This window comes from Myotis davidii, unplaced genomic scaffold (genome assembly GCF_000327345.1).
Source record: "Myotis davidii unplaced genomic scaffold, ASM32734v1 scaffold2161, whole genome shotgun sequence".
Lineage (NCBI taxonomy): Eukaryota > Metazoa > Chordata > Mammalia > Chiroptera > Vespertilionidae > Myotis > Myotis davidii.
This window is the reverse complement of record NW_006291833.1, coordinates 101,460-129,114: the sequence shown is the minus strand read 5'-3', so window position 1 is coordinate 129,114 and position 27,655 is coordinate 101,460. Positions and strand designations below refer to the sequence as shown.

At 44.2% G+C, this 27,655-nt stretch overlaps 2 protein-coding genes across 2 annotated transcripts in view; one reads left to right on the top strand and one right to left on the bottom strand.

The window, feature by feature from the left end:
• KAT6B (K(lysine) acetyltransferase 6B) overlaps window positions 1–22,004 on the top strand; it is a 166,919-nt gene extending 144,915 nt beyond the window's left edge. The window contains exons 13-17 of the mRNA XM_006765269.2: window positions 10,316–10,511; window positions 10,822–10,981; window positions 11,575–11,928; window positions 14,006–14,297; window positions 17,880–22,004. Of these exons, the coding sequence (XP_006765332.1) occupies window positions 10,316–10,511; window positions 10,822–10,981; window positions 11,575–11,928; window positions 14,006–14,297; window positions 17,880–20,428 (3,551 nt within the window). The 3' untranslated portion in view covers window positions 20,429–22,004. The remainder of the gene's footprint in view (window positions 1–10,315; window positions 10,512–10,821; window positions 10,982–11,574; window positions 11,929–14,005; window positions 14,298–17,879) is intronic.
• Window positions 22,005–26,844: 4,840 nt separating this feature from the next.
• Window positions 26,845–27,655, bottom strand: part of DUPD1 (dual specificity phosphatase and pro isomerase domain containing 1) — a 33,858-nt gene continuing 33,047 nt past the window's right edge. The window contains exon 4 of the mRNA XM_006765270.2: window positions 26,845–27,631. Within this exon, the coding sequence (XP_006765333.1) occupies window positions 27,399–27,631 (233 nt within the window). The 3' untranslated portion in view covers window positions 26,845–27,398. The remainder of the gene's footprint in view (window positions 27,632–27,655) is intronic.

Here is a 27,655-nt window from a genome sequence, read left to right as displayed (position 1 = left end):
TGTGTCCACTCCTAAACCTAGAGAAACATAATTGAAAGGTTGTATGTTGACAGAATGGCAATAAATTAGAGGATTCCGACAAGGATTGTTCATGCAGAATTGAGGTGGACTGAAGAGAAAATACGAACAGAGGCCAAAGAGATAAAGAAAAAATGCTGCAATATTGGCACTTTTCTTGTTTGTTTTCCCTTTCCTTCCTTCCTTCCTTCCTTCCTTCCTTCCTTAATGAGAGAAAGCAAAACTGGCAGATACTGTAAGTGTAGGAAATTGCCCTTCCTTCTTCCTAGAATGGTGAATATTCAGTTCTAATATTTGGCATAGATCATTAGGCACTAAAAACAATGCTTATAGAAAAGATGGTAGAAGTTAGATTTTAAGAAAGGGAAAGAAAAAGTAGAGTGTCTTGGAATATGCTGAACTGAGATTCTGCTGATTATTTATTGCAAAATAGGCTTCCTTCTGCTTAAGATGATGCTCTGTTCATAGATTAGAAGTCCTATCCTGTGGTTTGCCCAGTGTTGGAGCTTTCCCCCCGAATTTAAAGGACTTAATGAGATTTTCCCCTACCAAAGCAGAAGATGCATTGGAAGTCTCTGACAGCTCCTACACCCGCAGCTTTTCCGTTGTATCCAGTTAAAAACTTGCAGACCCATAATGAATGTTTCTAGAGAGGAAATAAAGTGAATGACGCCTGTGAATTTGTTTTAAATGTTGTTTATTTTACCAAATAATTTAGGTAAATCATTCTTGACAAATAAGAGGACTCATCAGTTTTTGTTAATACTTCAGAGCTTTTCAGAGGATTACTTTGAAATAGCCCCCTGCCAACTTTTCATAAATTAGGCATAACCTTTCTTTGACCTCATCACACATAATTAAATAGCTGTTGAAGGTTTAGGACCAACTAAAAAGCAACTCTGTATCTCGTTCTCCATTCTCTTGCAAAATTATACAGGAAGTTTCTTTTGGTTCTCAAGCAGGGTAATTACAAGAGACAGTTACATAATTTACAGTTTCAATCTGCTCATCCATAATCACACACTTCCACTGAGTGGTATTTGCCCCCATGAGTATCTGCGTTGTACTTTGATTTGTAAATGATGATTACAGTGTGATTGATTGCTTGCATGTAGCATATTGAATTGATTCTTAAAAAATGAACTTTAGCTGTTAACATGTCTATTTGAGTTCCTGTTATTTACGTAGTTTGTGGTTCTTGTGTTTAGCAGTTGCATACTAGTTAACAAATTAAACTCCCAGAGCTATTTTTCTTATTAAATTTGGAAAATAGAGTGTGTATACACACACACACACACACACACACACACACACACACAACCTAACTAGAAAAGTGCCTATAACAAGGTAGGCACTCAACTGTGGAACACATTACTAAACCATTGCAATCCTTTGAAAGTTGAGTGCAGAGTCTTTGACTAACAGCGACCACACAGTAAGAAGGCTCACAAGGATAATGTTAGTATATGGTGACAAAAGCTGTACTAATATTAATATATCGTTACTGAAGTCTCAACTCTAAATACTGCCAGTATTAGGGAGCCTGTCTAAACGGTGGACTTTGAGAAAGGTACAGTGTCACCTACTAACTGAAAGGGAGGTAATTGATACTTTTAATGTTGCTAGTGGTGAACCTTTATGTGATTTTGTTTTCCCAACAGCTAACATCTAACTGTAGCCAATTTGGACCCTAAGGTTCCTGCAGGATTCAAGGCTAGGTACTCACACCTCTATAGCTAGTCACTACATTGAACGCCTCATTTCACCCAGCCTGCACGTGTGCTGCACGTCCGTCAAAGTGGCCTCATCGGCAGCCCTGTGGGGACAGCACCGTTGACTGCCAGAGGCTTTTTGCTTCAAATCCTGCTTGAAAGCTTGTGGGAGATAAATAAAAAATAAGTGAAAAGAGAAGTTTTCTATTTCTGCAGATAAGTGGAATAGGACTGTTTGTCTAGATGACCCGAGGACAACTAGAGGTAGTTTCTCTACCTTATGTTTTCAACATTAGTTGATCAATCAGATTGGGTGATGGGGCTGCTCTTTGATTTTAGAAAGTTATGTCAAACACTGACAAATTTCCTTTTAAATTGTACTTTGAAAACAAAGAAAAATCTTAGATTTCTATTTCTCCCTTTTTCTGTCTTCAGTCTTGCCATGTGAAAGCTCATCACCCAGAATTGGAATTACAGCGTACTTTGTCCTATGTTTGAAAATCATAGCTGGTACACACACACACACACACACACACACACACACACACACGGGACTTGGGGGGAGGCGGGGAAAAGTTCATGGAAAGACACGTTGCTCTTCTCACCGTCTTGTCTTCCAAAGCTTGGTTCTGAGGTCTGAGGCAGTGTCCACGCTGACGGCCACACTCCCGCTCCCACTCTGCTGGGTGGGGTTAGACCCAATGTTGAGGTATTAAAACGAACTGTCTCAGCTGCCCCCACAGAACCTCAGACCTATAAAACTGGGCAAAAGAAACTCCAGTTTTTGCTTTTAGTAGTTCTTTTAAGGAGAAGGTTGGTTGTATTGTTTCAGCAATAGGAGAACAGTCTTCCAGGTGAAGCATGGTAAGAGCACGCAGCTAATTGCTTGGAGCAGATGCTTTATTTGAAGTGTGTATGTGTTTAATGCAGTGTTTGAACTCTTATAACTTTTTAATGGTTAATTCTTATTACCAGGATTTTGTAACTTAAATGTGAAATTTTATCCAGGTTTCAACTTGGGAAAATTAAATTAGTTTCTGAAATAGCGTTTCAGATGGAATCTTCAATATTTATAAGAGAGAGAATAATTGTAAAATGCCACATTACTTCATCTTAAAACATTTTTTGGTAAATTTGTTTTTCCTAAAGCTCTCCAGAATTTAAAAGTGGCTTGAATTGTGGAAAATCAAAAAAGGTAAAAGCAGAGGGCATTATTCTGACATGTTTTTCTAACTTCTGTCACTTCGAAGGCCTTGGGAGTGATATTTTACCACCCACTTCCTAATTAGGAGCCCCTCTGCGTGAATCAGAGCTTTGCTTAGCTTTGTAATAGGCAGTGGGCTTCATGAAGAATCTTGGTTACTTTGCAAGTATATGTAAGTAAGATAATTTTTAAAGTTCTTGCCTTCCCCAAATGATTTTAGTTTGGGGATAAGTGCTATGGACAGAGTATAACATCTCTCATTCCACAATCATTTTATCCTTGTCAGAGGTGCTTCATTCTTCTAACAAGAAAATTGAGAGACCAAATCTATTTTATACGTGGTCATCTTCATAGAAAGAAAAATGCTATTCCTCTACTACACCAGACCAGGACTTGGCTGATGTGGTGACATGCCACACATAAACAAATATTCCTTCATTAAATGTTTAAATAAACCTCTGTGATGTCTATTATAGAGCTGTTTTCTGAGTGACCACGTCCTCCCCAGCCTCAACTCTTAGACCTCTCCATTTCCCCCAGGACTCACCTTCTACTTGTATCTCATGAGCACCACTGCTACCACCACAGCCCTTTGGGGTGGCAGAAATGGAGAAGTGGGATTGGTGTTGCACCCCCACTTAACACTCTGGCCAAGGTATAGTCCCCAAGACCCTTTGCTTGATGTAACCTGTAATACTTCTGAACCCAAACTGGCCTGAGATAGGCAAGAGTTGAGAGTAGGTGGGATACAGACATCCACAGTTTTGAAAGGCCCCTATCTGATTTGAATGTGCAGCCAGGGCTGAGAACCATTGGGCTAGACTAGAGGATAGAAAAATGGAGAAATAAAGAGGCATTCTCATTATAATTATAAAAATCAGTTAATTATAATTATAAAAATACCATTGATTCATCTTTGGCCTGTGGTATCTCACAGGGGTCTGTCTCTGGCCCTGGTCACTGCCAACTCAGGAGGAGATCATATACAGATGTTCACTCTCCTCAACACAAGGTTGCCACCGAGCGGGGAGAGCCCTTTCCTGCCACTTGAGGCGCTATTTGTGAATTCATTTTTATGAGTTCATATGGGCACCTAGCTTTTCTCTGGGTGACTAACACACAGCATGACCACCCCCCTTCAAGGGAGTCCACACCCATTCACAGAATCATGAATGTATCTGGTAAATGCCGGTGTGGTCTGTAGGCTTGTCAATATAAATATATATCCCACAGCAACAGGGGAGTCATGCCCCTGCCATTCATCTTGTGGGGAGGTAAAAGAATACCATTCCTCTCCAGAGAGGACTTAGGGGTGGAGGTGAGAGGATGGAGGAGTAGAAATTCAGTAAGCAAGACCAGTGGCCCTTGCACATAGTTGAGGAAGAGCTCAACACTGGAGCCAGGAGCTCATGGGATCTTTGAGAAGGGAGATCTTGAAAATGAAAAGAGGCTTAGAGAAACAGATGGTATGTGATCCAGGGCAGCCAGCCTTCCTTCCCCAAAGACCACTGTCTCCACTCTCTGGGTTTGACTGGCGCAGGCCTTACACACTTGGGTCCTCTAGAACATTTGGGTCTTTGTTTCATCTGTCCTGGGACTGTCTTTGGTTCTGCTGAAGCCCTCAGGCAGTCATTGTTATTGTGGTTTGACGGGCTTGCTGTTTCCCGGGGACAGTCCTTGAAGTTAAGGACTTAAGGACCAAAGGGAATTTGTGGGGCACAACTGTGCTTGCTGGGAACTTTGTCGCCGGTTTGTTGAGCTCATTCCTGAGGCACTATATATGTATAATTTTTTTCTTTAATTAAATTTATACTTGGGTGGTTAGCTGGGGGTTGGGGGATGAAGAGAGCTATCTGAGGCAGTGGAATGAGTGGAGTGGTTTTCAGGTGCCTCAGGCAAAAGTAAGAAAAGCAAGGTAGCTCTTTTCAATCAACTCTGTAGAGCGTCTGCCTCTTTTCTTCTGTCCAAATTTTATTACTTTCCCATACATAAAAGATATCTAGTCACCCAAATGATCACCTTGAGATTTCATTATTTAATATGTTGAATAATCATACCTATCTCTTAGGGTTGTTGTATTAAATGAATCAAGACAGAGCTTGAACAATGCTTTGCATATTATAGAAACTTTATACACTTATGCAAAGCACTGTTCACGCTCGGTATTGATTCATTTAATACAACAACCCTAAGAGATAGGTATGATTATTGTCCACATTTTATGGATGAGGGATCTGAAGCACAGAGAGGTTAAAAACTTGCCCAAGCCCTAACCGGTCTGGCTCAGTGGATAGAGCGTCGGCCTGCGGACTCAAGGGTCCCGGGTTCAACTCCGGTCAAGGGCATGTACCTTGGTTGCGGGCACATCCCCAGTAGTGGGTGTGCAGGAGGCAGCTGATGGATGTTTCTCTCTCATCGATGTTAGTAACTCTCTATCCCTCTCCCCTCCTCTGTAAAAATCAATAAAATATATATTTTAAAAAAAACTTTCCCCAGGTCACACAGATGGCACATGGTGGACCCTGGATTCCATTCCAAGCAGTCCAGCTCTGGAACCCTTCTCTTAACCAACTTATAGTGCCTCTGATCTGCCATACTCTATTCAGTAAATGCCATATTGTTTCATAATACCCATGGCCTTGTTGTCCAACTTTTAAATATTATCCTTATGTTTTATTTAATGCAGATAATCTTAGAGTATGGTCCAGGGACCCGTGGAGATCCCCAAGGCCCTTTCAGGGTGTCTGCAAAGTCACAACTATTTTCAAAGTAATACTGGGATACTTACTCTTTGTCCTTTTCATTCTCATCCTCTCATGAGTGTGCAGTGGAGTTTTCAGGAAATTTCATGACCTGTGATATCACAACAGACTGAGTACCAAAGCAGATGTGAGAATGTAGCTGTTTTCTGTTAAGCCAGATATTAAAGAGATTCCCGATCAGGGCGCAGGCCTGGGTTGCAGGCCCGATGCCTGGTAGGGGGCGTACAGGAGGCAGCCCATTGATGTTTTTCTCTCTCCCTTTCCCTCCCCCTCTAAAATCAGTAAAACCTTTTTTTTTTTAAGAAGAAAAACAATGGGAAAGCTAAGGTTCAGCTTCCTTTTTAAACCAATTGCAAAATCACCACAAAACTTCAGCAAGGAGACATAAATCGCTGTGAAGTTCATTTATCACTATTTAAACTGATGACATGCCATTCATCCACTTGGTCACAGAGCCAGATACTAGTAACAGATGAGTGCAGACCAGTGAATTTCCATCCCCAATCATGAGATACATGGTTAGAGCTATTGGATTTCCTCTGGTCAAGAGCTGCCATAAATCCCTGGCTTGGTGTCAGTTCCCAGGCTTGCAAATCCACTGCTGCCTACTGATACGAACCTTTCAGCAGGGTTTGCTGAGCTAAACAGGTGTCTGATGAAAGGTGTGTAATCCTTGAAGATTATCTTCCTCCTAAAAGCAGCTAGTTAGCCCAAACACACAATTCAGACAGATGGGAGTTGGGAGTCGCTTGCCAAAGTCTACACTTTTGTATTTGAGGAAGTTCATCTGGTTTGGTTCCAGATGGTAGAAGATGAAGGTGTGCAAGGCTGAGGGGGTGGCTGCCTTTGTGGGGGTAAATCCTTATCCATGTCCACACCTTGCCTATGAACATTATTTCACTTCTGGTCCAGTCCACATTTTTAAAATCTTACTAGTTTAAAAGGAAGGAATGTTTCATATTTTAGGAGGGTTAACCTTGCAGCTAATATGCTGGGAGTTCAGTTAATTTGGGAATTTAGGTCTGCAAAAAACTGATCTTGACCTTGTCTAGATAGTTCCTTCCTTATCTTAATGGATCTGTCTAAGGGAAGGCAACACTCTACCACTGTTTTTCTCTCTCTAGGACGGAGTTAACCGTTTCAAACACAAGGGGTCGGGGCTAGTTAACATGATAATTGATTCTCTTACTACAAGTATGTCAGCCTTAACAGAGGTGAGGTGCATGTGGGTCCCCTGTGGTAAAGCTGAGAAATGCTTCCCTTTTGCAGACATCCCATTGTTCTTACCTATCCTTCATGCAAACACCCTGATAACTTTTTGAATTCAGTGTGTGGTCCATGCACGAAAACTGACCTCACCTTCCACTGGAACAAAAGGGGAAGCCGGCTTTCACTAGTATCCAAATAGCTGCTGGGGGTGAGGCGTTTCCGGGCCAGTCGGCTTGCAATTACAAGTCTCCCGATTGCAGAGTAAGTGCTGCTCACCAGCACCTCTGGCTCACAGACAATTTAAAGGGAATAATTTCACCAGCGATTAATTATACTGCAGCTACTGGGGTTTATCCTTCAAACATCATTTTACTTTCAGTCTGAACAGCCAGGCTCCCCCAGGGGGAGCCCAGGTTTTCGGATTGAACTACCCTGAGTTAAGGAAAGGTGTTAGAGCACCATGGGAATCTATTCACCAGGGTGTATTGTACTTGTTTCAGATGCTTCAGGATAACACACCCGCTTCCAAGATAAGTGCTTTTTATTTCCCTGCATGTTAGACCAATTTTTTGGAATCTTTTTGGTAAGTTAAATTTAAGAGCTGTAACTTAAACCACAGCAGCTCTGTAATTCCTTAATAAATAAACATTCTTACCAAAAATTATTCTATCCGTGCGCCAGCTATGTAGTAATTATGATTTGAGAAGCCAAGAAAAGTAGAAGGAAACAAAAGATGGCAAGAAATTCTGTAAAACATTCCATGAAGGTCAGAGTGGTGGAGTGCCACCACCAGCTACAGCTTCTTTAAGGAAAAGTGCCTGTTGTGGGTAAAATTTAAATTACATATTACATCAGCGAGTGCGCAGATGGACTAGACAGGACACAACTTTTTCTTCTCAACTATGCAGTTCAGTGAATTACAAGTGATTTCACTTACCTCGTCAGAAATGTATCCTTGGTCTTTCTGGTTGTGGAACTCTATTCCGTTTAAACCCAAAGTCTCTCCTTCACGAGGAGACTTTGTGGACTTGCAAATGGCTCTTGGTATAAGTTCCTTTCATTGTTGAAAGCTCCTGGAGAGCTTCCCGAGGTCAGAGAGGAGAAGGAAGGGCTAACTATAGGCCACGCCTGAGGTCGGTCGTGTGGTGCTAATGTTGGTGTCAGTCACCGCTGACAACCTGCTGATGCTTTTGCTGGTGCGGATGGAGGTGTTTGCTCTGAGTGCTGTGCACTCTGCGGGCTGCTGCCTCCTCGGCCCCCAAGGGCCAGGACTCTGCAGACTGTGTCCAAGGGAGTGTCCCCCAAGACAGCCACTCGTGGTGGGAGTAGAAGGTGCTGGCAGGTTTATGCCTAAAGGCTCTCCACAGACCCCCAAGTAACGCCCGTCAGCCCAGGCCCTGGCTCTGTGCATCTGTACTGCTCAGGGTGTAGAAGCATGAACAGCCGTGTGAAACATATTTTAGGGAGGTTTGGGCTGCTTCCTCTTGTCCTAGAGTATAGACTGTGGAAAGAGAAGACAGAACAAAGAGGTTGCTCTTTGTGGGGTAAGGTTGCTCGTGGTGGGGGATATACCACCTTGTGACCATTTGCATTATACAGAAATCTTTCTGCTAAGCTGGGGGGTGGGGAATAAGGGGAGGGGGTTCTCTCCCCAACTCTGGGGTTCAGCTAAGAATCAGTGAGGGGCTAGGGAATTTGGCAGTCACTGCAGGGGACTTTTAATTGTGGGATCTCATGGACAAAAGGGGGATAGTTCCATATCCATGGCTCTGTGGTTCTCTCCCTCCAGGAGCACAGAGTACCTCCAGCTGACTGAGTAAATTTCCCAGCATGTTCCAAGCATTTAGGAGGCAGGTGACGGATGTGCCAATTATCTGTGTTCTGTGATTCGGGAACCCTTTGTACTCTGGCAACAGAGAGCTTTTCTCCATATTGACAGGGCACGAACGATAGGGGCGGGAGGGACGCGGCACAGTGGCCGCACTGTTAGCATTCCTGACACTGCTCCCAAAGCCTGTGCGGAGCCGCAGGATGTGTGATCGGTGGTCTGACTGTGAAATTGTGTGGTGCTTGTTTGCATTCAATCAAATTCTTTGCACTTAAACATGTGTTAAGGAGACAAATAAGTCAAAATACTGGAGCAAAACCTAAAGTTAAATATATGCCTGTTCTTTATAACGGCATTCAGATTAAAACCATCAAAATGCAAAATGCTATATATGTTACACCCCTCTAGGCTCAGGTTGGAGTTCTTGTTCTGTAATTTCTCAGAGTCAGGAAAATGCATCAGAAGCTGATCTCATTGTAACAGAACAAAACAAAATCCCAAATCGAGAAAATTCTTGAGAATGCAGCCATTTTGGAAATGTAGATAAAGAAGAAAAATGCTGAAGATTTTGGGTGGTTTACAGAGACTAGCATGGTTTTGTAATTGCTGCCACCTACTGTATGTGGTTGATGTTTGTTTAAATGTAGGAAGTTCATGAAGGTGAGGCTGTTGAAACAGATAATTAGAGCAAGGTAGACACCATTAGTTTTTAGCTTTTCTTCTCTCCTCCATAAGTGGCTCTTAATTACCGAGACAGCCACCAGCTTTCATTCATTACCTTCAAGTGGATTTAAAGTTTTTCTCATTTAAAGTTCCTTTGCCAGTGAACCTTCACAGTAATGCTGTGAAATGCACACTCAAAAGCTCGCCCTGCTCAGGGATTTTCTGAGTATGCTGAAAGCAGTTTGCTTTAAGCGAGTTGTTTTGTTTTAATTCAAAGGAATAACGTTCTGGATTTGGATTATAAATTAATTTGCATGAAAGAGGTGAAATTAGAGCTGGTGCAGCTCATGTGAGTTGTAGCAGTTGACTTAAAAGACATTCTTTCATTAGTCTTAAAACAAAGCTTCAGATCAGCCGGCTAGTTAAATGTAACAAGCAATATAGCATCTGAGTCCACAGAGGCCCTGCTCTTTTATTAAGACCCAGCTGTCAAAGGGTCATTAGGTCCTTCCTGCGGGAAACAACTTCCCATTAATGTTTGGGGTCGTCCCTCGACGGGATTTCTGAGTAAGTGCCTGACATTTACTTTCTGAAAGAATCTAAAGCTGGTGTGAGACTGGACTGTTGAGACTTCGGAGGAGCAATGGCTTCAGCCCTTGGTGTTGTTAAACATGCCGCAGTGTGTTTGGAACGCTCCCGCTCGCTGTGTGAGTTGACGTACAGTGCCAGTAGAAAAGATTCAGGAGCATAATTCAGGGAGACCAAGCCACTGAAACTTGAGGGAAGAGACTACATACGTAAAATTCGTGCACTTCTCAGGGGTGTTGGTACCTTATTGCTACCTACGTTATTTCAAGTGGCCCCTGTTCCAATGTCTGAAAACACCACCGTGAGGTTGACTTTGCCTTTTCTGCCCCAGGCTATTTGCTTTCTAGAAGAGAAGGCCAAGCAGGGTCTCCTGAAAAGCCGCTCTCTGATGTCATCTTAGAGTATCTCTTCCATCACCACGAGAGGCACATCAGCATCAAGGCCATCAGCAGAGCCACGGGCATGTGCCCACATGACATCGCCACCACGCTGCAGCACCTCCGCATGATTGACAAGAGGGATGGCAGGTGAGTCCCGGTGCCTTGGGCAACCCCAGCTGCCGCCCAAGCATCTTGCACCAGGAAGGACCCCTGGAGTCAGGCAGATTCATTCCAGTTAAAGGTTCCCCCACAGTATCATTAAAACCTTTCTTTTAAAAACAAAACAGGAAATGATACTTTTTTGCTGGTTAAATTTCAATCTACTGTACCTTTGCATTGATGAGCTTTCTGATTTTTCCTCACCCCGGTAATATTAGTGCTAGCATATGTCATTACATGAAGGTGAAATGAAATTTCAGCTTTTGATTGCACTTTGTTCTGCCTCATCACATTACAGATTTGTTATCATTAGAAGGGAAAAGTTAATACTGAGCCACATGGAAAAGCTGAAAACCTGTTCCCGGTCCAATGAACTTGATCCAGAGAGTCTGAGGTGGACCCCAATTTTAATTTCTAATGCCGCAGTTTCTGAAGAAGAGCGGGAAGCTGAAAAAGAGGTAATGATTGGCTTCATCAACCTGAGTTGTGTAATTTCAATCTTGGAGCATTCTTAAACTAAGAAAGTCATTAACATCATTGTCAAAAGCTTGGTTATGTAGAGAGAGCTTGTGAAATGATATGGCACTAATTTATCTAACTGAGGTTGCATGGTAAGACATGATAATTTTATTGAATTGAGTATGAAAAATGAAACATTTATCATTGATCACAAAGCAGCATTTTTCACTACTGACAGCATGTAATCAGATCAAATTTGGTGCTGAGCTCCAAGGCTGCAGTGTCAATCGATTCTTTGTGTTTATGAACTTGCTTAAAGTGCTCCATGCCAGTGAGCATGTAATGTACTGATAAAGGACTCAAATCAATTCGCTGCATCATTAATACTGCTAAATATCCCATGAAACCCAATCTCCTTTGATTTGTTATCCTAACTGATGTCAGAGTCCTGAAATGATGCAGCTGGAATGTTGCTTGGCTGGCTGACTGTCCTGAGCAGAAATGACTTAGCTTCGCCTTTGATCCATAGAGGCTCTGCCTGCCTAACTGCCCTCTCACCGGCCTGCCATTTCCACCCCCTCTCCCCCCTTAGGCTGAGCGGCTAATGGAACAAGCTACCTGCTGGGAAAAGGAGGAGCAAGAAATCCTGTCGTCTAGAACTAACAGTAGGCAATCACCTGCAAAAGTACAATCGAAAAATAAATATTTGCATTCCCCGGAGAGCCGGCCAGTGGCAGGGGACCGAGGACAGCTGATGGAGCTGTCCAGAGAGAGCAGTGAAGAAGAGGAGGAGGAGGAGGAGGAGGAAGAAGAGGAAGAAGAGGAGGAGGAGGAGGAGGAGGAGGAGGAGGAAGAAGAAGAAGAAGAAGAGGAAGAGGAAGAAGAAAATATTCAAAACTCTCCTCCAAGATTAACTAAACCACAGTCAGTTGCCATAAAGAGAAAGGTATGTGTCTGTTTAGATTTTCAGTCTGTGAGTCAGCTTCAGTCAAATCCAGGCATTGCAAACATTCTGTTAGTATTTGTTTCATTCTCCATTCTTTAGATGTAGTGTGTTTGTATCCAGCCCCACTGATCATGTGTCATCATCGTTTATCTTACGGTCATGATTGTGTTTACTTTTTGAGGTTTGTTAGTGCTGTGACAGGAAACCAGGAGCAGCCTGGCTTTCTAGTCTAGTGGTTACTGCCACCTGCTGGTGTGTGGGGCTAGGATAAGTCAGCCTGAGGGAACAGAAAAGGACCTTCAGCAAATTTTGATAAAAATACCAAGGCTTCGGGAGGCCAGGAGATTTGTCCAAGGTCACACAATTCATCAGAGATGGAGCCAGAACCAGGTGAGTGCTCAACTCCAGCCCAGCGCTCCCGATGCTATTTCTTGTGCTAGTTCTTGGCATAGAATTTTTAGAAGCTATTTTAGGCCGTTCATTTGGATGCTGGTATTTTGCATTTGTGGCCAAGTACACATTACTGAAACTTCTCATATCTTAGTGGCCTGGTGGTTTCTCTACCTGTACCTGGGCAGAAGGTAAAAAACGGATTTTGTCCTTAGACTCAACCCGGATCTGTTATCTTTGTCTTCAATCTCCATCTGTGACATAGAGAGGGGCCGGATAATGTTAGTGTAGCCAAGACCAATAGCGACAACACAGTACAAGTTAAGACACCGCCCCAAGGCCAACCTCTGTGGTGTTTGTCAAAGAACCTGCTGTTCTAACTCCCAGCTCAAACCGGCCATCTTCCCATGGAAAGGCAGCCGTGGGGAGGAGGTGGCGGGAGCACCCCTTAAAGTAGACTTCAGACTTATGAAATGTTTTCGTTTCTTACAAGGAAAATGTTCTCATGTGTTATGTATATAAACAAAATTGTTTTAAAAACTGCAAAACCCAGAATCATCCAGGCACAATATGGACTCCCATTATATAAGTGGACTCAAACGAAGAAAGCCAGCTCTTTCTACTAGCTCTCCCCATGATGGGAAAATTCTAGTGGATTAGGGAGGGCTGGCCACTTGGGAAATTAATAACCATAAATGTTAAATTATAGGATATGATTATCAGGCTTATATGTGCATTTTGGCGAACATTCAAAGAGTTAAAAATGTAAGACACAATAATTCTTGGGTACTGGTTACCTAGAGTTTGAATTTTAACCATGCATATTGAACTCTTCTTTGCAATGTATTTTCAATAATTTTTTGGACCCATTACTGACAGATTTACATTTTAGCAGCCAATCTTTTTGTTATTCCTATTTTTAAATTTTGTATCATTAAATTCTTTTTGCTTGAGAAAATATGTTTTATGATTGCAGTTACAGGGAGTCATTTGTGCCGATCTTTAGTGCAGTTAGAAAAAAAAGTTTGTATCTTATATAAATAAGGCAGATCTCATGTCTTTTTTTAGATTTTTCTATATTAAAATATTTTATAAAATTATCAGTTGCCGACATCCCTGCAGCCACCAATAAATGACTCTATTAACATTTTAATCCTCTCTTTAAGGACCCTCTTCATTGTTCCTGAAGTTAAGAAATGGAGCAAGGGGGCTAGGCTTGTGCACCATCCTATTTCCTTGGGTGCTTTGAACGTAGTAGGCGCTCCCTGAGCAGTTATCAAGTATTCAGTGAGTGACCCAGTGACTAGTTAATTATTGCAACATTTATAGGAAACTGGTGTCCGCAATGCCTTAAGAGCTATGATGTACAGGATATGTGAAGCCAGCAAGCACCACTGGAAAATATGTGCTAGAAAAACAAACCTTAGCTTTTAAAATCTACAGTTAAGCTTCTAGGATGTTCTCTTCTCAAAGCATCTGCTTGAGTAAACAACTGTTTTATTTGGAAAACACTTGCCTGTGTAGTTGGAGCCCGAGAGGGATGTTAAACATCAAATGGGAGGTTAACTACAAAGGCAGCACAGAAGCCTTTATGTGTGAGAGTCTTAGACTCGCGTGTTTGCTGCCTATCGACTCAACCATTTAATTTCTCATGAGCTCTATGTATTCTGTTTGGAATTCATTTCAGAGGCCTTTTGTGCTAAAGAAGAAAAGAGGTCGTAAACGCAGGAGGATCAACAGCAGTGTAACAACTGAGACCATTTCCGAGACGACCGAAGTGCTGAATGAGCCCTTTGACAACTCGGATGAAGAGAGGCCGATGCCGCAGCTGGAGCCTACCTGTGAGGTTGAAGTGGAGGAGGACAGCGGGAGGCCGGTCCCGAGGAAAGCCTTCCAGCATCCGCCCGGGAAGAAGAGACAGACAGAGGAAGGGGGCGGAAGAGACAATCATTGCTTTAAGAGTGCTGACCCTTATAGAAGTAAGTGGAGGGATTATAAAAAGCTTGCCCTTGTGACTCTGTCCATTACTGCCAAAAGCAGGCACCCGGGGGCCTGCCCCAGGGCATCCCTGAGGATGTGTGGACCCACGGGAAGTAAGTGCCCACCTGTCCTCTCTCACTCATAAAGGGTTCTGGCTCCTCTTCCTGGAATTGGGTTTTATGTTAAACAACTTTTAAGGCCCAACATTCCTGTAAATGCGTTCATCTTACATTCTGGAAATTGACTTATCCCCGAAAACTTTGAAGTATGTCAGTAAGAAACATACTGCATTTCCGGATTCTAATATGTACTTTCCCCCACATTTAATATTTCCGAAATTAGGGCATATATTAAATCAGTGTGAGCACTGAACTCAGTAGCTTTCTTTTTTCCTGGGAACAAATATTAGTAGATTGATGATGCATCTTATAATCAGTGGTGTCTTATATTATCAAGAATCAGCTAAACTTACACCATCACTAGTAGCTTCGATAACACAGGATAATGTCGAAATCAGGACACTGTCTTTCCTTTTAAATTACTGTTTTACAATTGCTGCTGCCAGGGACACTCCACCCCATCCTCTAAAAAAAAGCACCCTAAAAATGATGTCCTGTTTAAAAGCAACCATCCCTTGCCTATGGGTCCCAGCCGAGTCATGAGGGTCTGTGGGACAGGCTCTCTACTGCTGAACTATTCAAAACCTCACTCCCATCTAGGGAACAGGCCATCTCGGGTCCCTGGGCACCACAGGCTGTCACTCTAGCGTTTGGAAGGCCACAATTTTAAAAATATGACCAAGCATCTTCTTGACTTTCTGAATTAACAGGATACAATATTTTGCTGAGTGAATGGCATCATACCCTGGGTATAGAGAAACCAAGCCTTGTTCTTTAGTTTCTTTAAATAAACAAACATGTAAACAACAGCAGCAGCACGCTGCAGCAAGTGATCATTTTTGTGTGGGAACTGAGCCTATTGCCAGTTGTCAGCTGTCTTCTCAGGAGCTTGTAAATGAATGGACACTGACTCCATTCTCCACTTGGTGCGATTTCCTTAGAAATGCTAAGTGGCCTGGTCACACCTGATTCCTTTCAGAATCTTCTTCTTTCTTAAAAAATAATTATGAGGAAACTCATCTTCTGATTTAGAGAGGTCTTCCTATAAAAGCCGGTAGGTCCAGTAGCACGTGGAATAAGAATGTAGAAACCGGGGCACTGGCGTGGCGCTCACCTGCCCGTGTGAATAGAAATGAAACCATTTGAACATCTTGAGACGTCTGTTAACTAGGTCTTGTACTTTGTGCTTCTGAAGGATCTGTCCACATCGCATATGTGTTCTCTTCAGCTAGCCAGTTTGAATGTAGTACTTGCAGGTAAGTTTATGTGTAACTTTTTATAATATAAATGATCTAGAAGTTCACCCTGCTCTGCACGGATTGGATTAGAAATCACTTCCTTCTGGCAAAAGGGATCTCTGTTCCACGTAGGTTGTTAGATCTTATTTTTGGTCCCCAAAATAAGTTCTCCAAGTTTGTTCTCCTAATGATGCTGTTTCTCTTTGTAAAGTTTTTTCTTTACATTGACCAGAAGATCAGCATGATCTGTAATTTTCTAAGACTTGGGTGTTTTATATCTATATTTATTCATTTGCTATATTTTCTTGTTTGCTTCTATCTATAAAAATATACTTACATATTTATATTCATGTGCATGCAGGTACAGTAAAAATAAAATCAGCTGAACTAAAATGAACTTGACAATTATGGTTTGTTTTTTATTTACTTTAGTATTCAAACCACACATTTGAGCAGCAGATTGATCCAAAATACAGTCTGGACAGAATTAGTGATAAAAGGAATACCTGTGCTTTAAATGCTCAATAATTTTATGCTAAATACATTATAGTTTATGTCATGCAGAAATGATGAGCCTGTAGTAGATTACAGATGTGTTTAGTTATTTATTCATTTGTTTCCGAGGTACACAGTTTATTTTTATGTCAGAGAGAACATTTAAATCAAAGTAAATAATGTCATCTGAGATCATTTAAATTCACTAATTGTCCACAAACCTAAGTTCACTTTCTTAGGACGGATATGTGAAGGAGGCTTCTCTTTCATTTCTTCAGTACACTGAGGATGTGGACATGGGCTGGCATTAACCCATTCCCCTGTATTCCTTAGTTTGTAAATGTCCCAGTGAATTGTGTATAGTGTGCAATTCCGGGCTTCAGAGAATATCTTGTTTGTTAAATCAAATAAGTTTATTATTGTTGCCTTTATCCATGTGCTTCCTATAACAAGCACAGCTTTGCTGAGAGAGAATGCACGTGTCTGTGTATGGCATATATTATTTTCCCAGACCTGGCTGATTTATTCAGCTTATACCACAGTATTATTCTGTATTAGTCTTGATTATGTCTTTACCATTAAGTCTTAAAATGCTAAATTGAAAGCAGTGCTTGCTAATTAATTTAGAGAATGAACTCAAGTTGTTTGTGGTTATGCTTTCTAAGACTTTGTTTTTCTTCCTCCCCTTTGTCTCCTCGATAAGACAATATGGATGATGCAAATAACTTGAAAGAAGGCAGTAGAGACAATCCTGAACCTCTAAAGTGCAAACAAGTGTGGCCAAAAGGATCAAAGCGTGGTCTCTCTAAGTGGCGGCCAAGCAAAGAAAGGAAGACGGGATTTAAACTGAACTTGTACACCCCTCCAGAAACACCCATGGAGCCTGATGACCAGGTGACAGTGGAAGAACAGAAGGAGGCGCTGGGAGACAAAGGCAGCCCCAGTCCCACCAGGACTGAGGAGGAAGTCAAGGAAGCTGTGGACCCCCTGCTGCCTCGGGACGAAAACAGAAAGGAGGACACATGTGCACCTGTAAGTCCAACTAAATCGCCAGGCGAAACGCTGGAAGACGATCCGGTCAAACCTGAGGAGGAAGAGGAGGACGAGGAGGATAGATTACAGATGTGTTTAGTTATTTATTCATTTGTTTCCGAGGTACACAGTTTATTTTTATGTCAGAGAGAACATTTAAATCAAAGTAAATAATGTCATCTGAGATCATTTAAATTCACTAATTGTCCACAAACCTAAGTTCACTTTCTTAGGACGGATATGTGAAGGAGGCTTCTCTTTCATTTCTTCAGTACACTGAGGATGTGGACATGGGCTGGCATTAACCCATTCCCCTGTATTCCTTAGTTTGTAAATGTCCCAGTGAATTGTGTATAGTGTGCAATTCCGGGCTTCAGAGAATATCTTGTTTGTTAAATCAAATAAGTTTATTATTGTTGCCTTTATCCATGTGCTTCCTATAACAAGCACAGCTTTGCTGAGAGAGAATGCACGTGTCTGTGTATGGCATATATTATTTTCCCAGACCTGGCTGATTTATTCAGCTTATACCACAGTATTATTCTGTATTAGTCTTGATTATGTCTTTACCATTAAGTCTTAAAATGCTAAATTGAAAGCAGTGCTTGCTAATTAATTTAGAGAATGAACTCAAGTTGTTTGTGGTTATGCTTTCTAAGACTTTGTTTTTCTTCCTCCCCTTTGTCTCCTCGATAAGACAATATGGATGATGCAAATAACTTGAAAGAAGGCAGTAGAGACAATCCTGAACCTCTAAAGTGCAAACAAGTGTGGCCAAAAGGATCAAAGCGTGGTCTCTCTAAGTGGCGGCCAAGCAAAGAAAGGAAGACGGGATTTAAACTGAACTTGTACACCCCTCCAGAAACACCCATGGAGCCTGATGACCAGGTGACAGTGGAAGAACAGAAGGAGGCGCTGGGAGACAAAGGCAGCCCCAGTCCCACCAGGACTGAGGAGGAAGTCAAGGAAGCTGTGGACCCCCTGCTGCCTCGGGACGAAAACAGAAAGGAGGACACATGTGCACCTGTAAGTCCAACTAAATCGCCAGGCGAAACGCTGGAAGACGATCCGGTCAAACCTGAGGAGGAAGAGGAGGACGAGGAGGAAGAAGAAGAGGAGGAGGAGGAGGAGGAGGACGAGGAGGAAGAAGAAGAAGGAAATGTAGAAAAAGACCCGAGTGGTACTAAAAGTCAGGAAAAAGAGGAACCAGAGGTCTGCCTGGACAAAGAGGACCCTGAGCGTTTGGATGATCGTGAAGAGGAGGAGGAGGAGGAAGAGCCGTCTCACAACGAGGGCCATGATGCTGATGATGAAGACGACAGCCACACGGAGTCGGCAGAGGCGGAGAAGGAAGAGCGCCCCAGGGAAGCTTTCAGAGAAGTACTGGAAAACCAGGAGGCTTTTTTAGACCTTAGTGTCCCGCCTAGTCATTCAAACCCAGAGGTCTTAATGGACTGTGGTGTTGACCTCGCAGCTGCGTGTAACAGTGAACCCAAGGAGCTCACTGCGGACACGGAAACTGTGCCTGAGTCTGATGAGGAGCCACCTGACGAACAGGCACAGAAACAGGACCAAACGAACAGCGAAGAAGCAGATTCTGAGTTCAAAGAGGCAAGTACAGCCGCCATGGAAATCGACTCTGAGACCGTCCAGGCCGTGCAGTCTCTGACCCAGGAGAACAGCGAACAGGAGGACACCTTTCAGGACTGTGCCGAGACTCAAGAGGCCTGTAGGAGCCTACAGAACTACACCCATTCAGACCAAAGTCCACAGATTGCTGCCACTCTGGACGATTGCCAACAGTCAGACCACAGTAGTCCCGTTTCATCCGTCCATTCCCACCCTGGCCAGTCCGTGCGTTCCGTCAGCAGTCCAAGCGTCCCTGCCCTGGAGAACAGCTATGCCCAAATCAGCCCAGATCAAAGTGCCATCTCAGTGCCATCTTTGCAGAACATGGAAACCAGTCCAATGATGGATGTGCCGTCGGTTTCAGATCACTCACAGCAGGTCGTTGACAGCGGATTTAGTGACCTGGGCAGCATCGAGAGCACAACGGAGAACTACGAAAACCCCAGCAGCTATGATTCCACGATGGGCGGCAGCATTTGTGGCAACGGCTCCTCACAGAACAGCTGCTCCTATAGCAACCTGACCTCGAGCAATCTGACGCAGAGCAGCTGTGCTGTCACCCAGCAGATGTCCAACATCAGCGGGAGCTGCAGCATGCTGCAGCAGACCAGCATCAGTTCCCCCCCGACCTGCAGCGTCAAGTCTCCTCAAGGCTGCGTGGTGGAGCGGCCTCCGAGCGGCAGCCAGCAGCTGGCCCAGTGCAGCATGGCCGCCAACTTCACCCCGCCCATGCAGCTGGCCGAGATCCCCGAGACCGGCAACGCCAGCATCGGCCTCTACGAACGAATGGGTCAAAGTGATTTTGGGGCCGGGCACTACCCACAGCCGTCAGCCACCTTCAGCCTTGCCAAACTACAGCAGTTAACTAACACACTTATTGATCATTCATTGCCTTACAGCCATTCCGCTGCTGTAACTTCCTATGCAAACAGTGCCTCTTTGTCCACACCATTAAGTAACACAGGGCTTGTTCAGCTTTCTCAGTCTCCACACTCCGTCCCTGGGGGACCCCAAGCACAAGCTACCATGACCCCACCCCCCAACCTGACTCCTCCTCCGATGAATCTGCCACCGCCTCTTTTGCAACGGAACATGGCTGCGTCGAACATTGGCATCTCCCACAGCCAAAGACTGCAAACCCAGATTGCCAGCAAGGGCCACGTCTCCATGAGAACCAAATCGGCATCTCTGTCACCAGCCGCTGCCACCCACCAGTCTCAGATCTATGGGCGCTCCCAGACCGTAGCCATGCAGGGTCCTGCACGGACTTTAACCATGCAGAGAGGCATGAACATGAGTGTGAACCTGATGCCAGCCCCAGCCTACAACGTCAACTCCGTGAACATGAACATGAACACTCTCAATGCCATGAATGGGTACAGCATGTCCCAGCCAATGATGAACAGTGGCTACCACAGCAATCATGGCTACATGAACCAAACGCCCCAGTACCCGATGCAGATGCAGATGGGCATGATGGGGACCCAGCCATATGCCCAGCAGCCCATGCAGACCCCACCCCATGGTAATATGATGTACACAGCCCCCGGGCACCATGGCTACATGAACACAGGCATGTCCAAACAATCTCTCAATGGGTCCTACATGAGAAGGTAGGCAACATAGGCAGTCACAAACCCCTGGGCGTCACTATCGGATTGATCTGCACAAATACCTTCGAAGAGTACGATTTCAAAACCAGCAAATTGGTGTGAATGCAAAAATATTTGTTGGCACCATTTATTTAAAAAAAAAAAGCTGTATGCAGCAGAAAGCCTTATACAAGTTGTTTTTCTTTTTTTCCTTTTTCTTTTTTGGTACCTTTGTTTCTGTTCCTTTTATATGAAGTTCTCTGCAGAGGAAGGCCTCTCTCTGGACTACCCTGGAGGCAGCCACTTGTTGTGCCTGCTTCCGTTAAACAGTGTGGATATCGAGCCCCGCACTCCCGAGTTATCTGTTTTAATACAGAAGCTAGAGCTTTTTTTCCTTCCCTGTCCACTCCATGTAAATGCCTTTAGCATTTCAGTTCTTGTATATTTTGTTTAAGGTGACTCTTCCGCATGCCGCTAATGTCTTTGTTAGTGACAGTGCATTTTGTAGTACTGTACAAGTGTTGTGCTAACAGTAAGCCATTTCTTAAGTTTTTTGCCTTGATTAGGGTGCCCTAATTTGAGGGTTTTAAAAAAAACTATATTTTTGTTAATTATAAAACTGTAAAGAGCTATAAAAGCTATTACCATTTGGTTAGTCAAAAGGGTTTTATTGCTAAATGTTTGGTGTAAAGTTGAGACCCTTTTCCATTTTGGTGACAGATTTCTTTGGGGGAAAAAGGCAGCTTTCTGTTTTATAAATGCAGACTTCTGTTTATTGAATGAAGCATATCTCAGTGTTTATCTGTCAGGTTTTGAAACATTTCATATATGTCCAAATACTTGGCAGAATTTAAAAAAAAATAGTGAATTTGGTGTAAAGTTGCTATTTTATGGAAATGCCTCTAACTTTACATTTTCATTCCATCTGTAGATTTTTCTATCTTTATAAAATATTGGAGTTATTTTTTAAGGAAAAATAGAGAAGTAGCTTGTGAATAGCTCAAACTAAGCTTACAAATCGCATGTAAAAAAGCAAAAAAGTTATTTGTGTCTGTTTATATTGCTTCCTTTTTTGTAGCCTTTGTACCTGTACAGGTGACTGTAAGGGCCAAGCAGGAGAGGCGCAACCCTTGTATAAAATAGCAGCCAGCGACACTCTTGGATTTATCTGTTCTCTTTTTAGTCAGTCACTTCAAAAAAAACCACAAAAAATAAAAAAAAGCTGTACATTTTAACATAAAATAAATTATGATGAGCCATTTTTAGCCTCTTGTGTCCTGTCATATTATGATTGATAGAGAATGACCAATGGAACTGTATCATGTGTCACATCTCAGAACACATACACATTTTGGGAAAATAAATTATTTAGTGTACATTGGAGTTAAGAGGTTTTCTGATTTGTTTTGACTTTGGGGGAGGGGGTTGGCAATAAATAAGAGTAATATCTAATAAAACCATCACATATACCAAATACCTATTTAATAAGTTAATTTATAATGGATTTTAATGCTTTACATGAAAGTTTATTTTATGCTAGTGCATACCTTCTGTATGCCAATCATTGTCTTTAAAATAAAGTGAATTTGTTTTTTTCTTTTTGACTTTGATCTTCATTTGCAAAGGGATCCTGCACAAATACCAGTTACCTCAGTGGTTCTGTCTGTGTCAACTCCCCTCAGGGTGCAGTGGTGGCCAACTTCGTTCCTTGAAAGAATAATACAAAAAAAAACAGTTTGGGAATGTATGTTCGAAGAACCATTTTCTTAAAAAAAAAAAGTGTGAAAGTTTTGCTCTGTGGTGAATGAGTGATTGGATGTTTTATTTAATGTCTGAAGTTCAGACAAAAAATGTTTTCAAATATTGTTTTACGGAATTCAGAGAAAGTTGAGTCTTTTGAAACAGTATTCAGCTAACAAGCCTAGAAGTGTATGCGTGGCTTGGCACCCATGTGGACCTGGCCCAGGAAGCTCTCCACGTGTGTAAAGGGGTGCTCACCACTCCTGTGAGGCAGTCACCTTTAGGCCTCTCGGAGGGAGAACGTTGCTTTTCCACCAGTGGCTCAACCCACACAAAAGCCAGGCATTGTACCGATCAGACACAAACTTTCAAGTCGATACAGAACAGAACTCTGAAAAGGCAAGATGGCGCACACACCCCCAGATCACGCCTTCTAGGGGGAGGCTGCCCGCAGGGTTCGCCGTGTACTCTCGCCGTGGGTTTTTCTCGCTCATAGTTACAGAGCTTCAGGGCTGAGTGTCGGGAGTTTATGTTTTGGCCCCTTCCATACACACCTGCACAGTCAGTGGGGGAAAGTCTGTAGTAGCTGAGGGAGGGTTTCCAAAACCACTCTGCAGGGGCTGTTATCACAAAGGGAGGAGAGAACCTTCCAGATGCTGTGCTGGTTGGTGGGAAGGACACTGAGTCCACCTGCAGAGTGGTGGTGGAGCTGGGGGGGTGACTGCTGCTTGTTTGACTCAGCTGCTGTGTCATTTCAGGAGCAGCTCAAGGGTCCACCAGAGCCTGCCTGAGCCCGGGAGCGGGTGGGGGGTGGCGGGGGGAGGAGGGGGCTGCTAACAACCTGATGGAAACCACACAGAGCTTCCCACAGGCCTCACCTTGAAACTTTCACTCATTTGGTGTCTTTCCTCTCGTGCTAAGATTCTTTGGAGACAGACTTGCCCTCGGTGTTCCCTTAGGCAGTGGCTTGTTAATGTGTGTCTATGGATACCCAGGTTCCATCACATCACCTCCCCCCACTACACACACACATACACAGACACACATCCTGCCTGCCTCACAGTCCACCAGGGAGCTTGTCCACAAGTCCCAGACCTGCCCGACCAGAATCTAAGAACAGGACTGGGATTCCATGTGCATCCCAGGCTCCCTAGGGACTGGAGCATAGCCAAGTACGGGAGCCCCCTGCCTGCCCAAGGCCTGGGTTCATCAGCAAACAGAGGGGCTCTGCGTAGGTGAACTGCTGACCCGAGGTGGTCCCAGGACACCCTGCACGCTCCTCACTAGCCCACTCTCACTAGAAAAGTCAACTCGGACCTCAGTGTGACCCCAGGGCGCCTGGAAAACGGGAACTTGGATTTATCGGGACTGAAATGTCACAATCTGGTTGAGATCCGTGAACAGGCCACAGCTTTTAAACCCAGTAATGTTCTTTCCTTATAAGAGTTTTAACAAGTGGTTGTCAGTTCCCAACCTTTACTTTTTAATGAGTCCAGTGATGCCTGCCCATGTGTGAAGGCTTCGGACTCCTTGCCAACAGTCTGTTTCAGAAATAGTGACTCACGATCTTCTTCCAAAGCTTTCACCACAGTCCTCCCACGTACCCCACACACACCCTGCACAGGAAACGGGCCAGCAGAGGGGCTCCTCAATTTACAGCTGAGATTGAGGCTCAACAAACAGTTCTCTCAGAAACTCAGCTTTTCCTACAGTGTTTTACTCTGAAAAGATCATCACTTGTCTAATAAGCATATGCTTTAAAAACTGTTAAGAGATGTACAAGTACAGTTTACCCTGTCTGTTACAAGCAAGTATTGGTCTACAGTCGATACGCAGAGTCCAAGTACAGTTACGGTTACATTATGAAGCAGTGCCTTCTATTTCTTTGTACCCAGGCTTCCATAATTCCACACTCCAGCTTCCTTCTCCCTTCTTCCTGTCCCCTTTCCTGGGGTTCCTCTCTCATTCACTCAGTACGACTTCAAATTCCACCTCTATACAGATAACATCCACAATTTTTAAAAAAAACTCTTTATTGATTTCAGAGAGGAAGGGAGAGGGAGGCAGGGCGGGAGGGAGAGAGAGAGAGAAACATCAATGATGAGAGGGAATCATTGATTGGCTGCCTCCTGCATGCCCCCTTCTGGGGATTGAGCCGAAAACCCCAGGCATATGCCCTCGGGAATCACACCGTGACCTCGTGGTTCATTGGTCAACACTCAACCACTGAGCCACACCAGCTGGGCAACATTCACAATTATATCTCCAGTCAGAGCTCTCTCTATATTCAAGGTCAAAGGACATGGGACACCTTTTATTTTTCTTAACAGACGTAAGGCGATCTTCAGCCCCCTGGACCCATTTCCACCCTGTCGAACTCATCTCAGTATTAAGGCACTACCATTGCCTTAATACTGAGATGGAATTGATACCTTCCATTTCTCCCTCCCTCAAAGTTCTGTGGTTTCTCCAGGATAATCGTTTCCGGCACTGCCTCATCCAGGTCACCTTCCTCTTTCCTAGCAGCAGTTCCAACAGCCTCCTACCTGGTCTTCTCGCCTGCTTTTTAAACTCTCTACAATCCAATTTCCACACTGCAGCCAGTGGTATTTTCCCCAGAGAGAGTTCCTGAGAACATAGGTAAGACCATCCCCTGCTTAAAAACCTTCAATGTTTTCCTTTGCACTTGGAATAAAATCTAGCCTCTATACCTCTCTCCTGCCACTCCCCACCTCACCCAGGAACCCTGGCTTCACTGATGGGCAGTTTCACAAACACGTACCTTGGGGGTGTTTCCTTAAAAACACACTTCATTGCCAGCTCAGAGCCTCCGCCTGTGCTGTTCCCTCATTTAAAAGGTGTACTCCTTCAGGACTCAGCTCACCCAGCCTCCACAGAGAGGCTGTCTTCACCACCCTTCTAAAGTGGGTTCCTCCCCGAACCTGTCCCTGGCTGGTCACCTTACTCCTCTTTCTCCCATGGCACCTGATCACAGCATGCAGTTTTGTTTTTACTTGTGGCCTCTGAACCCCCCTTTTTGGCAGGTGGTAGGTTCTCAAATACTTGTTGACTGCATGAATATTTTACTTCTGTAGACTTGAAATGCTTCTGCAAAAACTTCTGATCCTCCTTTCTTCTACCTCTAGCTCCCAGGAACCATCTTGACGAGACCAGACTCCAACGTTAAAGTTCTCTGCTGTCCTCAGCAGGACTCGGCCCCCGAGAGGTGGGGCATGTAGGAAGGTGTAGGGACCCAAGAACACCAGCAGTGGGATTCAGGGGTTCCATACTTTCCGCATATGGACTCATTGAAAAGTATATATTTTATTAAAGTGGAAATGCTGAATTCTCTCTGGACAAGGAATAGATCAGACCGAGGAGGTAAATGAGTTTCCAGGGAATTATGAGGCTCCTGTGATGGAAAAGTCTAGGTAGGGGCCACTATGATCATAGAGTCCTTTTTGGTGTCTCTTTTCCAAGAGCCTGTGTATGGCTCCCTTCACACCCCAATCTGGGTCATCATGAGGACCTGATTCCTCTTACGCCAGTGGTCGGCAAACTGTGGCTCGCAAGCCACATGCGGCTCTTTGACCCCTTAAGTGTGGCTCTTCCTAAGCCTTAGGAGTACCCTCATTATGTTAATAACAATGTACCTACCTATAGTTTGTTTAAAAAAATTGGCTCTCAAAAGAAATTTTAGTCGTTGTCCTGTTGATATTTGGCTCTGTTGACTACTGAGTTTGCCGACCACAGTCTTAGGCCAACGTCACGCAACCAGAGCAGACCGTGGGCAGTTCCAGGAAGGCTAACGGGCCACCGAGCCCAGGCCACAAGTCCTCCCTCTGGTACAAAGCAGGGCAGCTCGCCAGAGCTCACAGGGTTACCCTTGGGCAGCTTTTCACATTGTCCTTCCTCCATCAAGAACTTCCTCTTTCATTCTGCTGAAAACCACAACCAGATTGGAGAACTGGGCCCCTTTTCACATTTCCCCCACAGCCTTTATCACACTCGGCTCTCTCTAGGCAGCTGGGCTTCCATCAGTATCTCTCTTTGGGTTCTGTCTGGTTTATGGTGCCTGGTTCCAGATGCCATCTCTACCTGCTGGGTGCCTGCTGCTGTTCTCTTCTCCGGAATGAAAATCTGAGAGTGATGGTGACTGGCTTAACCCTCCAGGAAGGGAACTCACCACCTGAACCTGCATGCCTGTGCACCCATTCCAGAGCAAACACATTTGCAAATATGTCCTGGTGTGACTGAACAAAAATTGAAATGAAAGGGGCTCGCCCTAACTGGTTTGGCTCAGTGGATAGAGCATCGGCCTGCGGACTGAAGGGTCCCAGGTTCGATTCCAGTCAAAGCCATGTACCTTGGTTGCGGGCACATCCCCAGTAGGGAGTGTGCAGGAGGCAGCTGAATCGATGTTTTTCTCTCTCATCGATATTTCTAACTCTCTATCCCTCTTCCTCTCCCTTCCTCTCTGTAAAAAATCAATAAAATATATTTTTTTTAAAAAATGAAAGGAGCTTCCTTGAGTTCTTGTTCCCTAAGTGTGTCTCCTCCCTCTTTTCCAAAATTGTAAAGTCAAACTCTTGTGCAAATTTACCACAATTTATTGAATTTTTCTGGGTAGTGGTAGCTCTGGCTAAACATTTGAAGAGCCCTGGCTCCCTGAGGAAGGTGGGGAGCCCAAAGCAGGGCCTCTGCAGGAGCTCAGGATCCCCCTCCCTCAACCCCCCCACCCCACAGTGAGCAGCAGCATCTCTAGGGGACCTGAGTCTAGGGATCCCGTGGAGAAGAGGGTGCAGGAGGCAGTAAGAAAATAGACACCTCAGAAGGGGACTCACTCCCGGGCACGTTCTGTGGTTAGAAAATATATTTCTATTTTAAAATTATTTTTTAAGAATGTGACTTTCAGACCAAGCCAAACATTTAATCACAGCACAATGCCTACACATTTTTAAGTCCTTTTCTTCTCCCATCTTACAAAAAATAAATAAAAAATATAGGCGCCTTTATGCAGAACGGTGTGTCCATCTGTAACCAATTCTGCTGGGAGGCCTGTCGGCCCTGTTCCGCTGCGAAGCCAAATACTGGAGTCCGGGAGGCAGCCCTGCATCTTCCCTGTTCATCGCGTGCACCGGGAAGGTTCAGATGACTTGGAAGAAGTCAAGCTTCGGTTTCACGGTCCCTTCTCCAGAGCAAACGGAGTCACGGACCAGAGCCCTATCAGCCTTCTCTCTCCCTTCCCAAGGGGCCTACAGCTCCTTCTCGCCGTCGGCGCTGTGCTGGGCCTGCTGCCTCTGCTGCACCAGCTCCTTGTCCAGTTCCCGGAGCTGCTTCAGAAAGCCCCAGTTGGGGAGGACACAGCGGTTCTTGGCCACTTGTTGAATGGCGTCCACCAGGGTCATGTTCCTGTGGATCATCAGGTAGGCCAGGACCAGGGTCGCCGAGCGGCTGCGGCCCATGACGCAGTGAACCAGGATCTTATCTGAAATGGAGTGGGGACAAGAGG